General features: G+C 40.7%; 1 protein-coding gene across 1 annotated transcript; it reads right to left on the reverse strand.

Annotated features, from left to right (window-relative positions):
• Positions 1 to 6,743: 6,743 nt before the first annotated feature.
• LOC103406107 (TMV resistance protein N-like) lies at positions 6,744 to 10,983 on the reverse strand. Its single transcript, XM_029100965.2, has 5 exons — positions 10,524 to 10,983; positions 9,317 to 10,421; positions 8,941 to 9,216; positions 7,724 to 8,821; positions 6,744 to 7,611 (listed from the first exon to the last, which is right to left on the reverse strand). The coding sequence occupies exons 1-5, from the start codon at positions 10,883 to 10,885 to the stop codon at positions 7,066 to 7,068; spliced, it is 3,387 nt and encodes a 1,128-aa protein (XP_028956798.2). The 5' UTR covers positions 10,886 to 10,983; the 3' UTR covers positions 6,744 to 7,065.
• Positions 10,984 to 15,596: the final 4,613 nt, after the last annotated feature.

Below are 15,596 nucleotides of genomic sequence, written 5' to 3' on the forward strand. Positions count from 1 at the left end.
ATGATAGAACTAGAATTGGAATTCTTGTCAAATGAAAAACTAGAATTAGAACTAATTCAAATGGCACTTCATGACTAATGGCAACCAACACGCCATTTTGTTCTTAGGATCCAGAAAATCGCATCCAAAATTATCACGATAGATATTACCAATTTGAGTTCCCACTGTCCATAAAGAAAGCAAATATCTCAAATAAAAAGCAACTAAGCAAACTGTTGTAAATCCATTAACTAGAGTGTTTGATGATAGGTGGTCGTACATAGAGATGGGCAAAACATCCGCGGTATGGGTTACCGAGGTTATCTACCTATTTAAAATTCACAGTTTATAAGTAATCGTTCAAGCAAAAAAAGAGCTATGGGTTTAACCATTTACCCACAAAATTTAAAGGGGTGATTATAGGTACCCATTTAACCGTTTATTTTGGTGACAACTAGTCGATGAGACTTTGTGATTGGGCGCGTGCTAAAGCATTTGAGTGTTTGAAAGTTTAGTTTTGGAATATTTTGGAGATTTGAATCATCTAGCATTCAAGATAATGATTACCTTGATTTTTTTTTTTTTTTTAGTACATCGATATTTTTACATTAGGGGGAGATAGAGTTCGGCTAAGCCACACAATGGGCAGCCTAATTTGGTATCAAATTTGCCATCCATGAGATTCGAACCTAAGACTTCTCACTTTTAAGCGAAAAGGAATACCACCAAGGCAGCCTAATTTGGTACCAAATTCGCCATCCATGAGATTCGAACATAAGACCTCTTCACTTCTAAGCGAAGAGGATTACCTTGATATTTTAGAAGCTTTACTTTGTAATCATAAAATCATATGGAGCTTAAATTATTTTGGGAACTGTTATTAGCACTCTAAAAATCTCATTCTACGCTCTTTGTAAGTGTATTTTTCTTTCTAATTATAGAAAGTTTGGAGTGCAAAATGAGATTTTTGGAGTGCTAATAACAATTCCCTTTATTTTACTCTTGGTCTAGATGTTATAATTGAAGACTTGCTTGGGTGTAGAGGAAAAATATGTTGAAAATGCATGAATTTTCTTTCCAATATACTTTAGTTTGTAAAAATAAATACGGCTTTGATATTTGACGTTTACCTGGTTAAGTAATGAGAGGTCTTCTGTTAGTAACCCGATCAATTCTTGGAAAATATATTATATTACCTTCATTGATAACTGTGGATGCAAATTTTCATCTTCTTCTTCTTGGACAAAATTGCACCCGACAAAATAAATAACACCTTAGGTCAAGGCCAAGAGCCTCACGCACCCACGATGAATTTGGGGGCCGGGGGGGGGGAGCTTTAGCTGAAGAACGTCTGATGCCAAAGTTAAAATTTTGAGGGAAAAGTGTTTGGAGAATTTAGAGAATTTTGCAAGAGAGTTGGAATTTAGGTTTTGAAAATGAGGGTGTTTATATAGGGGTGTGGCTGGCCCATTTGGGAGGAGATGGACCGGCCACTTGGATGGTTTTTTGGGTGAGATTCATGATTTGTAGCTAATTAATAAAATTGAATAATAAATCAATTAATTAGCTAATTAATATAATTTGAAAGGAAAGATTTGGGGGTTACCTTGTGGAGAATATTTGATGAGGATGGATGATTTTAAATAAATACCTATTTTGGGCACTTTTGACTTGATTAAGGGATGGTTGTCCACTGCTCGCGCGTAGGAGTTTCGGTGTTCCTCGAGGGTGGTTTTGTCCTTTTTACCCTAGAATCCACGTGTCACCTCCATATTATTCTTGATTATTTTTTGCTCCACAAATGCCCCACACCTATTAGGCTGCTCGTAGGAAAGGGCAGTAGGTGTAAAGATCTTCTTGCTTTAGGAAACATAAGATTGTTTCCTATTTTGTTGTAGATTCCCTCTTTAATTAGAAATTAGATCCTTCTAGGAAAGGGAAATAAATCACTTCTAAAGTCTAATTAAGTCTACCTTAAGTAGATGATTAAATTAACTTTAGAGAGCAATCTATTCTACCATACAAGAGAGAGAAAGCTAGAGGATATTTGTTCCCCCTCCTTTAGCAATATTCTACATTTGCCCGTGCAAAGGACTGTCTTTCGTTGCTTTCTTCGTCAGGGTAGTGCAGCATGTCCGCTGGCAGGGGATAAGAGTTGGCTTGGCATGGCCCGATGAGGTGTTGTGGCAGGGACCACTACTTGGGCTGCTCGGTTTGGCTAAAGCCAAGGGCAGCTGTGCGGCTGGGGTCGCGGATTGTGGCGTTGGGGCACAGTGCTAGGCGAGTCGTATGACTTATATCCTTTTAGGCTTTTAAACTTGACACGGGCTAGGCCGGTGATTGAGAGAAATGAAAAAGTCATAGGCCTTATGGGTTGCTGGAATGCTGGGCATGTAGCAATGAACGGCGTTGGCTGCTTAGTCCTCTTTGCTGAGAGAAAGGTGGGCTGCCCCTGAGAGAGGAGATAAAGAGAACAAAGTCGGAAATGTTGGCTTGCCCGATCGCTGTAGTGGAGCCTGCTGCGTATGAAGGTGGGAAAATAGATCTTCCCCGCCTGCTCAAAAGGTGTTGGCTGAGAAAAAACCAAAGACTTCTTCCTAGGGGACGAAAGATAGGGCTGCTAGATTTGAACCAATGACGCCTGCTATGCCAAAGATGGTTAGTTCGATTGCTGATAGGATTGCTCAGCGTAGAGGTTCCGTCGTGCCCCAGCATCGAAACCAGTGTCGAAGCGTCCGTTGGAAGCTAACTCTGGTTCACCTTTGAAAAGACTTGCTAATATGAAGAGTGATAAGGTGGACTCTGTTGCTAAAGTGGCACCAAGGCCTACTCTTTTACTGATGAGATTGATTCGCCTGCTGGGAAAGAAGAAACTGCTCGCGTGGGTAGCTATGAGGAATCCACTAAGACTGCTTCTGAGGAAGCTGCTGAGATCTGTGCGCTTTTGAAACCAGATCTGGTTGAAGACATGGACTCTTATGCCAAGTTTGTCGATGACGTTAGAAAGGTTGTTTACCCAAGTTCCTTTGTGAAGCATATGGCCAAGTGTAGGAAGACTGCTCTACTTGTAATGATGAAAAAGATGGCTATTCTAGCAGCCGAGTCTATGCTCCTTGACCAAGAGGATACCAAGGCTACCAAAGAGGTGGTAAAGGTTGTGGCAGCCGAAGCTTATTCTTCTGCCAAGAAGATCAATAGGTTGGAATCTGAGCTCGTCACTTTGAAGGGGTATAATATCTCTACCCCTACTTCTCTGCAGCTTGAGACCACTCGCCAAGAGATCGTTGACTTGAAGACCAGGCTTGACATGATACAACTTAAGTAGAAGGAGATCGGATGTCATATACCTCAAATTCAAGATCTTGAGCATATTGTTTCTAAGCTTCATTTCACTGCTTTTGCAAAGGATGAAGAGTTCATTGCTGCTTATAACCAAGTGATCACTTCAAGAAGGTCATTGATAGGCTTGAACCCTAAGTGTTGGGAACTCCAAGGTGCACTAAAGATCAATGAAAGTTTGAAGAAATAAGTGGATGAGCTGCAACTCGTCCGTGTTGATCTGCTCAAGGAAATCAGGCAGCCGAAAGGTGAGAAGGCTGAGCCAGAGGCTTCGCTTGTTCAGAGTGAGGTTGATTTCTATAAGCTGGGTTATGTAGATCGTCTCTTTGATAAGCCGTCCGACTTCGAGTTTGCTGAGAGAGACTTCGAAACTTTCTCTATTTCTCCGGAAGACTTGCTTGTACTTTTGAGGCCTCCATTGGTGAAGTAGTCGGAGATGTTGGTTCCCAGGTTGGAGCAGCTGGGGGTGAAGTGCCGAATGGTGCCGTTGCTGAGAATGTTGCAGTTGCTGAATGTGTGGCGACTAAGTAATCGTGGAGTGTCCAAGCTGCTGAAGAGTAGTCTTCTACGTTGTCTTTAGGATTTTCTCTGTTTCCCTCATTGCTTTTTACTTTGCTTGAACTCATTCTGTCGTTGCTAGTTGTTTATCAATTTTGCTAGAAAATTTAATAAACTTGCTTCTTCTCTTTTCTCCATCTTTGCTTCTTTTGTTCATGCCCTAACCTTTAGACTTCATAGACCAATGGCAGGCGTGCTACTTTTCTATAAGTAGGCAGGCCCGCGTAGCCGATGCAGTCGTAGGTGTTGGCGTAAAACTTTGCAAAATTGTTGGCCATAAGTTTGGCAGCCGGATGCCTTACTTATAAAAGCAGACAAGTTCGCATGACCACTAGGCTGTTAACCTTGGCTTTCTCCAAATTCGTAGGTTGCGTATCACAACACTTTAGGACTTGGTGTAGGTCGTTTCGCGCTTGGCAGAGGTAAAGCTTATCGACTACGTAGCATGTTGACAATGAATAAAGGTTCGTATATGCACGCTAGCTTGTTTAACCTTTCACAAGAATGTGCGGTTGTATAAGTTTAGCATGGCTTTACTGCTTGAAAGGCAAGTTGTAGACAGTCTTTTGGAAATCGTAGGCTATCTTAATGTACTCCGTAGTAGCTTTAGGGTTCCAGGGCAGCCGTCTGTAGGGCGTACTACGTAATGTGCCCCTCCATCTCTGGGGCCAGGTTCCCCGCGGATTAGGCTAAGAGACCCAAAATCCTTCAGCTAGCTAAGCCTTGAAAAAGGCCATTGTGGCTACTTCTAGGAATCCCTGTGCAAGTCATCGTGCACCTAGTTATACTAAGGCAGCCCAACTCATCCATGTCTGGATATTCGGAGTGTAAAGTTTATCTTCCCACCTTGGAAAGCAAACCCATGAGGGTGTCAGGGAATTGGTTTACCCTCTCACACTGGAGAGCAATTTTGACTTGATTGAGGAATGGTTGTCCACTGCTCGCACGTAGGATTTCCGGTGTTCCTCGAGGGTAGTTTTGTCCTTTTTACCCTAGAATCCACATGTCACCTCCATATTCTTCTTGATTATTTTTGGCTCCACAATAATAGCTAAAAATATCGTTTATAAATTATTATTTCAACTTCCGGAATGATATGAGGACTTAAAAGATGAAAATAGGAAAATGCATGTTAAATGTATCAATAACGGCGTTTAATTGTCAGAAAAAGAAATTATGACAAATTTCCTTTTTAATTTTTAAATGTCAAAAAAACAAGTATGCAGTTACGGTTAAATGGCCAAGCCTAGACATGAGGGAGTTCATAAGCAGCCTTCCGAATGTTCTCCGCTAAAAAGGCATGCGCATATTGCCTGTGACTTTGGAAGTTGGGGATTACATCCTTTCTCCACTGATATGTGTGGAGAGAAAGAGTATCCAAGATCTTTAAGTTGGGGATTACATCCTTTCTCCACTGATATGTGTGGAGAGAAAGAGTATCCAAGATCTTTTTATGAGTTTCACATCAGGGCGTCTTTATCACCAAGAGGAAACAATGGTTCGATACTATAGAATACCTATTCTGCTGATTGAATTTTCACAGGATAAAAGTTTCTCCTTTCGGGTAAATCTGAATCATATATTTAGAGATTGGTTAATTGGTTGGCTTAATGCTGAGGTGGATATATTGTTGGATATTTAGTTGCAGTCTGCAAGTGATATTGGTGATGATGTCACACCAAATAGTTTTATATCTAAGCTGTCGTGGCTTGTTCTACACTTTCCCCGGTTGCGAATCATCTGGTCTCGCAGTCTGCATGCTACTGCTGACATATTTGCTACTCTTAAGGCAAATCAGATGAACCTGACGAGAGCAAAGCAACTACAGTTGGTGTACCCTCTGAAGATGGAATTGTGGAGGACGACGTGAGGTAAGATGCAACTTGTTTTTGCATGTTGCAATTGTCACGTCATAAGCCTATATTAAAATCTTTCCTGCTCGTAGAGGGCAATGGGAGAATTCACTCTCTTTTTCAGCAGAGCATGTCATCTACACAGGGCCCTCCTTATGCTTTTTTTTTTCTTCAATGAAAGTAATTATTAGTGGATATTAATGGTGGAAAAAACGTTTAGTCACCAGTGGTACATGTTCCGCAAGAGGGAAAATTATGTAATAGTAGAACCACATCAGTCGTTCCCAGTCAAATAGTTCAGTCCCTGAGCTGACCATGGAATGCCTCTCATTACCTGAGCTTTGGTTTGTTTGTTCATCACTTGATACTCATAGCATAAATCTGACGGGGTATTGTAAATTTTCAGGGCTGAAAACTACAATACGTATGCGGTGGAATTTTGAGACGACTCCCGGGTGTTACAGATTTCAAATTACAGGGCCATAATGGATGGGTGTAAGAGCTTGGCGGAACTCGCTAGGGGATTTTGGTCTAGCAGAAATGTATGAGCATAGTTCCATCATTGCAAGAGAAGCAACTATACCAGCTGGAACAGTGGGATATGTTGCTCCGGTACGTTTATTCAGGTGTGTTTGCAGCTTTGGTGTGGTGGTGTTAGAGGTGGCAACGTGAAGAAAATCAGTGGAGGATGATGGAACGTTGGTTGTTGATTGGGTTTGGAGCATGTGGGAAAATGGGAAACTGCTAGGTTGATGCGGCAGTTTGATATGGTAGAGATGGAGAGGATGCTGATGACTGGACTTGCTTGTGTGCACCCAAACCATGTGAAGAGGCCAATGGTGAAGGAAGCTACTAGGATTCGTAAAGGCGAAAAGCCTCTTACTCTGCTGCCACCAAGAAAACCAAGGGTAAAATCTGTCTTTTAACACCATTAACAATCGCCTGTCTTTTAACACCATTAACAATCGCACTAGTTCATTCATTCATTCATCCATTCTTAGTGCAAAATAAAAAGCTCATGAGAGAGTTTACTGATCATAGAAACAAAATCTACCGAAAAGACACTGGATATTTAACCAAGTACAACTGTTAAAGAATTCAGATATGGTCCCTGTCTCTACAAGTATCTGTCTCAATTAATTGTTTAAAAAATGCACCAAGCTTCTTCGCTTCATTAGACATTGTCGAACTAGACCCAGGAGACGTCTCAGAGTCCAGCGACATGTGGGCTAACTTGGCAGATACCATTTTCAACCTCGGGGCTCAAATTCCGATAACCATTAAGCTGATGGGATAAATCGATAGTGAGTTGTCTGCATTTATTATAAGATGGTAACTAGTAACAATGTTTTTTGTGGATTTGCTCTGTGTCGTTGAAGCTAGCACTTATAGGTCCACTTGGAGATGCCTCGTCACAATATTCATGTGTTCGTTTCAGGATTTTCAGTGTTTGGTTGAGTTCTTCCAAATCTTGCTTGTACACCAAACGAGCCCCACACTTCTTCACCTTATTCAAGTCTGCTTCTACGTTTACCCCTCCAATACAACTAAAGTAAGTTCCGAATAAAAACTGTTCCTGATGACAAATTTCACGAGGCAAATGAAATACCCAAATGTGTTCTGACACAAGAGACCCACAAATCATAGAGTAGAAGGGTTTTGATAAAAACTCAATTTTTAAATCAATACGATAAAAATGGGCGGCTAGATTGGCCAAGTTTTCCTTAGGAACTTGAAAAACAACACAAAAGGCAATTCCCAGCCAGTTGGTACATGATGGTGGAGGAAGCTCCACATTTACTAAATGTCCCATACTTTGATTACTAAACCACTCGGGAATTTCGCTTCCAGGAAATACAGCCGGTTGCTTTCGGTAATAATCCTGTAACCAAAGAACTATCATATATATATATATATATATATATATAGAGAGAGAGAGAGAGAGAGAGAGAGAGAGAGAGAGAGAGAGAGAGAGAGAGAGAGAGAGAGAGTACCTTGTTCTGAGTGGCAAATTTTAGAATCCTTGAGAGTATTGTATTAGTCCAGCCTTCATCTTGAACCAATGCAATGCAATTCCGGCAAGTGAAACTAAAATCATACAAATTGATGAATCTGCTGCTCAACTTGGATGTATCTGACAAACTTCGTAAGGAAGTACAATCGTTTACATCTACATGCAATTTGCCATTAGATGGAAGAGGTGGCAATTTTTGAAGGCTTTTGCAGCTTGACAGACCAAGATAACAAAGCTTAGAAAGGCACCTAATGCTTTCAGGTAGACTCACGAAATTATTTCCACCAAGATTCAATCTTTCCAAAAAGGACAAGCAGCCAATATCATCAGGAATATCCCCATCACAGAGTTTACAATCTTTTAGATTTATGGTCTTCAAAGTGCATAAACGATTTAGAGAAGAAAACATGAAACCCCGACAAGGAGGAGGATCAGGAGCACTTTTTCCAAGTCCTAATATGCGAAGAATGCCCCACCCGTCCCTTTCTTTAGCATACGATCCGTATAATTGTAGATGTTTGAGATTTTTCATACCCCCAATCGGCTCTGTCAAAGTGGCTCCCAATACAAGCGTCTCTAAGTGATCCATGTCTCCTGGGAGTTTGTCAATTTTTGAGCATTGTCCCATACAGAGGCGTCTAAGAGACTTCAAATTACAAATAGCCCTTGGAAGGTCCAAGAGATTTTTGCAATTAAATAGATTCAAATCCTTAAGGCCAACCAAATGTTCAATTGATGAAGGCATTTTCTCAATCGCAGTCCCACCTAAGTGAAGCTTGGATAAGTTCTTCATCTGCTCCCCAAATTCTGGAATCTTTTTCACATTTAAGCAGCCATTAAGATATAAAGATTCCAGAGAATCCATTTCAACTTCACTTGGGAGGCTCTTAATGCTATCACAGCCATTAAGATTCAAAAGTTTAAGTCTTTTGAGGACTGTAATAGACGGGTGTATCTCAACTAAATTCTTACAATGCCCAAGAGCCAACTCCACAAGATTTGGAACACCAGTGAAATCTGGGGTATTAATCAATTTTTTGGAGAAGCCAAGATCGATATATTTCAAGTTGGGCAAGTCCTGTACAACATTGATATGGTTCAGATCGTATATTTAGCTTCTACAATCTTAAAGTTTATTCAAAATAATAAATAAATGATTATTCTGTAAATTAAATAGCATTTATTCAATACTATTACCAATTTTCCCTTCCAAAGCCGAACAATTTTGCTCTTACGCATCTTTAGTTGAGTAAGCAAACACAAGTGAAAGCTGGTCGGAAGACACTTGGAAGGATAGAAACTCCAATTTATAATTCTCAAGGAACATGGAAGAAATTTGGGGCATGAAGAAATGATCAAATTATTGAATTCCAGAAACCTCAGTTCACGCATATTAGAGAAGGCTTCCAAATTCCAGTGCACCTCTTTTGATTCGGGTAACTGTAAGACTATGCCTTCAATAGCATGTGTCCCCTGATAACCAAGAATGTAGGAAACATCAATTTCACATGCTAATATTATGTTAATAGAAATCATATCCATTTTTGAACTTGGTATTTACATAATTTCTTACTGTATTGGTCATGAATACATGAAAAATGTCATTAGGAAGCCACAATCGACTACGTAGACCAGACTCTTCAGACTCTTGACGAACAATTGTCCATGCCATTTGTTGTATCAAATCATGCATCCCTATTTTGTTTCCGTAATCGTTGTATAGAAGAGATCTCTCAATTAGCAAATCTATTAGAATACAACTAGAAATTCCGAAAGAATTGTCTAGTACTTGAATTACTTGCTTTGTGTACTTCCCTTTGTGGAAACATGCAACATCAAGGAAAATTCTTTTCTCCATCAGCCGGAGTCCATCATAACTAACTTTGAGCGAATAAAAAATATTCTGATTGTGTATTTTATGTAGATTATCCAACTCACTATTCCATGCATCTCGCCCTCTCCTATACAAAAAAGAACCTACAACTTTAAGAACTAAGGGAAGGCCTCCGGCATGGTTTAGGAAACGCTCAGAGAGTTCCAAAAAGTCTTCCTCGGGTTGGTCTTTTTTGAAGGCATTCAAGCTAAAGAGCTCAAGAGCTTCTCCATAATTCAATCTCTCAACCTTATATGATGTTGCTATACCATGCTGGACGAGCAGACCTTCATTTCTTGTTGTAATGATGATTCTGCTCCCCATACCAAACCAACTTTGATTCCCAGCCAGTACTTCTAGTTGGTTTAATTCATCCACATCATCAAGTACGAGAAGAACCTTTTTATTGCACAAGCACTTCATACTGTACATTCTTCCGCACTCATCATCCCAAATTTCTTCAATCTTTTTCTTCAAGATTGGGAAAAGAAGTTTTTTTTGAAGGCCAACAACAGTACGATCTCTTGCACAAACCTCTCTAACATTAGCAAGAAAACAGTGAACTTCAAAATGATGGAAGATTTTATCAAAAACTAGCTTAGCAAGGGTTGTCTTGCCTAAACCACCCATCCCAGTTATCCCAATAAAGCGAACATCATTTGCATCAAGAGCTAATAGCATAGTTAGTTGCTCGAGTGCGGAATCAATTCCGACTAACTTCTGTGAGGAATCTGACGAAGTGATTGTAGCTTGCACCTTCCTCCACACACATTTGACAATGTCATCAATCAGCTCTCTTTCACACCTGCAAAGAAGAAAAATAGAGTAACAAAAAAGAGAACATAAGTAAGCAATCAAGTATGGATGACTATATTAAGACATGGGCAAGTTGTTCTTGCTTGCTTACTTAAAATTCTTCAAATCCCACCCAGAAATTTTCGACACTGTTTTTAAAGCAGCTTTCCACTGAGTCACCTTTATTTTGTCTTCAGTGCTAGTCAACTTTCCTTCATGCTTGGCGAAGGCTTCGGCAAACCTCCCCCTCTGATTTCCTACGTCAGAGGGATCCACACCATAAAAGACTGGGAGAATTGAGTTCATGGCTTCCATGCACTGAATAATGTTTGTAAGCTCAGTCAAGCACCATTTGGAAGAAGCATAGTTTGGCGAGAGAACAACAATTGCAGTATGTGATTCTTTGATCGCACTCGGGAGCTCCAGAGGAATACTTGTTCCACCTGCAAGCTCTCGGTCGTCCATGAAAGTCATAATTCCTTGGCACTTGCACAATTCGTGGTATAGATGGGAGACAAAACCCTTGCGGGTGTCTACACCTCTGAAACTCAGAAACACGTCATACTTCCATCGAGGAGTCTCTTTCACCAATGGTCTTCGTTCTCTCTCTTTAATTATTTGGATGATCAAACAATATTTAATTATTAAATTACATTATCAAGACGTTAAAGTAAACAAAAGATTAATTATTTGATCATTGAAAGCATCTCAACTCTAAATAAATAAAAATAAACAGATTTATGTAAGCCAAAACAAAGAACTAGAAAAATAATGAAAGGACAAAACTTGAAGACTAATAGTTACGAAATTTTAGGGAAACACACTCTCAACGCGTTGCGAAAATTCTTAAGAAATTGAAGTATAGTTTGAATGAAATTTAAGGAAGCTCAAACAATATTTAATTATTTGGATGATCAAACAATATTTAACTATTATATTTAACTATGATATTATTTTACATTATCAAACAATATTTAATTATCATAGATAATGGGGGGTGAGGGTGTGCGTGTTTGGATGGATAGGTGGCTGCCATCTTTACCTTCGGGCCACCCCGTGCCGCTTGGTGAGGTTGCAATCACTATAAATTTGTGTGTTTGTTCCCTAAGGTACCGTTTGGTACGCAGACGGGACGGGACGGGACGGGACGGAACGGAACGAAATGGAGGTTCGTGTTATGTTTGGTATGCATAGGACGGAACGGTTCGGATTTCGTGTTAAATGACTAACTTAGCCTTGTTTGTACAATTTCTGCAGCGTCGTCGTTTTCCTTCGTTTTCTCGGCAACCAATCAGACCCCCAAACAATTACAAGAAGAATAAAAATGATGAATCAGACCCCCAAACAATTTCTTTCTCTTCAAATCAAACACAGAAAAATCCCAAAATTCATTTCAATCAATTTCTGCAGCTTCATCATCGTCCTCCCTGCATCATCGTCATCATCCTCCGTGTAGCATCCACCTTCTTCCTTCCGACCCACCAAACTGTTTCACTTTCTCTCTCCCCAACTTCCCTCTCCAAATCGGGCGACTCCGTCCTAATCCAATGGTCTGGCATCGACTCGCCCTCCCGACTCGACTGGCTCGGCATCTACTCGTCCCCTTCCTCCCACCACGACAACTTTATAGGATACAAGTTCCTTTCCTCCGCCCCCACATGGAAATCTGGGTCGGGCTCCATTTCCTTCCCTCTGGTCAATCTCCGATTCAACTACTCATTCCCGATTTTCTGCTGGAACGAGTCTGAGGTCGACCCCAACCACCTCGACCAGGACCACAACCCCTTCCCGGGCACCGCCCACCTGCTAGCCACCTCAGATGACGAGCTTAGCTTCGAATTGAGTCGTGTTCCTGATCAGATCCACCTCGCTCACACGGACTGAGATGACGAGATGCGGGTTATGTTCGTGACGCCAAACGACGCCGGAGAAGAAGAAGGTTTGCTATGGTGACGTCGTCGTCGTCAGATGGGTTTGCTGGTATTGGGTTAGCAGTTGGGTTACTGGGTTTGTGGTGGAGGAAGAGGAGGGCTACGGGAGAGATAAGGGTAGAAGAGAGGGAGGTTACGGGAGAGAAAGGGAGGTAGACAATGTAATTAATGAAAAATAAGAGGGGTATTATTGTCCAAAAAAATATAATTTTGTGTCCCACGGGATGGAAAAACCCGTTCCAGGGGGGGAGGGGGAACCAAAATCTAACCCATTTTCGTTTCGTGGGACGTGCGTTCCACATAATTTTAGCGCACCAAACATGGGACGGAACGCGTCCGTCCCACTCTGTTCCGTCCCATTCCACGTACCAAATGCACCCTAATTGACCCCTCTTCCCGTGAGTGGGATTTTGGCTTTCTACAGCTTTTTATTCTTGTAGCGGATCAAGAGGCTATTAATGCTACGCCTATCGGAGACCCACAGAGGAAAGATCGTTTAGTTTGGGCTACTAGTAGGAATGGTCGGTATCTAGTTAAGTCATGATATCGGTGGTTTCAATCGAGGTCCTTAGATTCGAGGGATCATTGCCTGCTTGGTGCCCGGTCGGTCCTAAAGGAAGTTTGGAAAATTATCTGGCAATCGGATGTGCCTTCTAAAATTTGTAACTTCCTATGGCTATCATTGCACAATGGTCTTCCAACTCGTGGTGCTCTTTTCAAAAGGCGGTCCACCCCTTCCTCTACCTGTCATATTTGTCTTTGCCATGATGAAACTGTTGAGCATTTGTTTCTTCGTTGTCCATGGGTGGATGTTATTTGGTTTGGCGGTGTTCTTTCTTATAAAGTTGATAGTGCTGGTATCCATTTGTGGGTTCTTTGGTTGCAGGCAGTTTTGTCTTCTAACCTGGGGTCATTGACTGACCGGAATTGGTTTCAGTCTTATGTTGCCTTCACCTGTTGGTTTATTTGGAAAGCCCGGTGTGAGTTCGTGTTCAATCAGGTCTCAATTAGTGCTTTTTGCTCTTTCGAATACTATGGGATCTTTTTTACATGGAGTGAGGGACTTGGGGGTTTGTAGGCCTGAGGTGGGTGCGCAGGAGGATCAGGTTTCGCGGTGGAGTCCTCCTCTTTCTCCCTTTTCAAAAATTAACGTCGATGCTAACTGGTCCAAAGTGTCGAGGTTGGGTTTCGCTAGGGTGGTTATCAGGGCTGAGGGAGGTCGTTTCTTGGCTACCGCAAGGTATCCTCTTATGACTTCTAATGTTGCAGCGGCTGAGGCTATGACGCTGTTTCATGGGTGTGAGCTGGGTGTTAGCTCTGCCGTTATCGAATCGAATTCTCTTGAAGTGATCTCTTGTCTTTGTGGTTATCTAAAAAATGGTAGTTGGGAGGCTTACCCCATCTTGGCAAGGGTTCATCGGCTGAGTGAGGTTTTCCAGAATTGTCACTGGTCTTGGGTGCCAAGATCAACCAATATGGCGGCGAATGCTCTTGCGTCGGCTGGTCTTACGAAGATGTGTGATTCTGTATGGGTCGATAGGCCCCCATCTTCATTAGTTCATGTCTTGTGTAATGATGGTCTCCCGTGTCTTCATTAGTTTAGCTATGGTGGTGTTTGGGGTGACACTTTTACTTGATTGAAGTGTCTGTTCCCCTTTCACTGCCTTGTTCTTGGTTGGTCTATTATCGTGTTTGCCTCGTGGTAGGCTTTCATGTACCTGTTTGGCTTCTTAGCTTTGGAATGTGAATTCCATGCTTTAAAAAAAAAATAACAAAGAGGTGGAAAAATAATGAAAGGACAAAACTTAACAACTAAAAATGTAAAACATGTGAAAGGAGATTTGACTTAATAGTTAGGAAATTTCAAGGAAGCACACTCTCAACGCATTGCGAAAATTCTCGAGAAACTAAAGTATAGTTTGAATGAAATTTCAAGGAAGCATACTCTCGACGCATTGCGAATAATCTTTCTAAGTAACAAAAATAATTAAATAATCATGTAACAAGTGCATGTTCGTGAATGAAAGTCCATATATAGATTGAAGCATACTCGTAAATTTTCTGAATAAAGCAAACAAAATTGTAGGCATCATCCATGTACCAAGAACTATAATCGGAAGATTCACAATTCTCATCAAATAGTTTAATTGAGACGTGTGCTGATACTTTTAGTGCAATCATATATAAGAAATGGTAAAATGTTGATTTAGTTTTTAAATTATCACCTCAATAAAATTCAGAAACACTTCATACTTAAATTGAGAAGCTGATTCAAATGAAAGAAAGAGATGCAGAGGCCCTTTGCGTGCAAAACGCTAATGCAAAGTGGCTCCTAACAATCTGAGAGGAATGGTAATTGTCGGCAAAAAATCACTCACGCCAAAGAAACAGATGATGAAGAGAGGTTTTATTTTATTTTTTATTTTGGTCTCTTTTGTTGTTTTCTCTCTTTAATTATTTGGATGATCAAACAATATTTAATTATTATATTACATTGTCACTCAGTACTACAGTCTGGTTGTATTCCTCTTCACTTGGAAGTGAGAGGTCTTTGTGGATACAAATTTACTTCTCCTTGATCTTGGTCAAAATTACACGTACAAAACAATTAACATCTTAGGTCAAGGCCAAGAGCCTCACGGGCCCACGATGAATGGGGGGGCTTTGGCCGAAGAACCTCCGATGCCAAAGTTAGAATTTAGAGAGAAAAAGTGTATGAGAATCTAGAGAATTTTAGCAAGAGTTGGAAGTTGTTTTTGGGCGAGAATGGTGAGCTATATATATATAGGGATATGGCTGGCCCTATTAGGAGAATAGGGACCGGCCATTTAGGTATTTTTGGGGTGTAAATTGTGGTTAATTAGCCATTAATAGATTAATTAGATCATAAATCTATTAATTGACTAATTAACATATTTTGAAAGAAATTATTTGGGGAGTTATGAAATGATTAAGATAATTAGCTAATTGATTAGCTAAAAAAAAGGAAAATGAGGTAAAAAAATATATGGAATGAAATAGGTTTTGGAAGTTACCTTGTAGAAGGGATTTGATGAGATAGGTTTTGAATTGTTACCTATTTTGGGCACTTTTGAATTGGTTGAGGGGATGATTACCCGCTGCTCGCACGTAGGAATCCCGTTATGCCTCAAGGGTATTTTTGTCCTCTATTGTCCAAAAATCCACGTGTCACCTTGTGATTATTTTTAGCTCCACAGTCTTAGGTTTGAATCTCGTGGATGGTGAATTCGATA

Source organism: Malus domestica, chromosome 04 (assembly GCF_042453785.1).
Source record: "Malus domestica chromosome 04, GDT2T_hap1".
Classification (NCBI taxonomy): Eukaryota; Viridiplantae; Streptophyta; class Magnoliopsida; order Rosales; family Rosaceae; genus Malus; species Malus domestica.

Excerpts from the sequence above, each read along its gene's own strand:
- LOC103406107 (XM_029100965.2), bottom strand. The coding sequence starts at position 10,885 with ATGACTTTCATGGACGACCGAGAGCTTGCAGGTGGAACAAGTATTCCT. Across the intron at positions 9,217-9,316 it reads ATGTATTCATGACCAATACA|GGGACACATGCTATTGAAGG; the intron begins GTAAGAAATTAT and ends CTTGGTTATCAG. Across the intron at positions 8,822-8,940 it reads GGCTTTGGAAGGGAAAATTG|GACTTGCCCAACTTGAAATA; the intron begins GTAATAGTATTG and ends AATGTTGTACAG.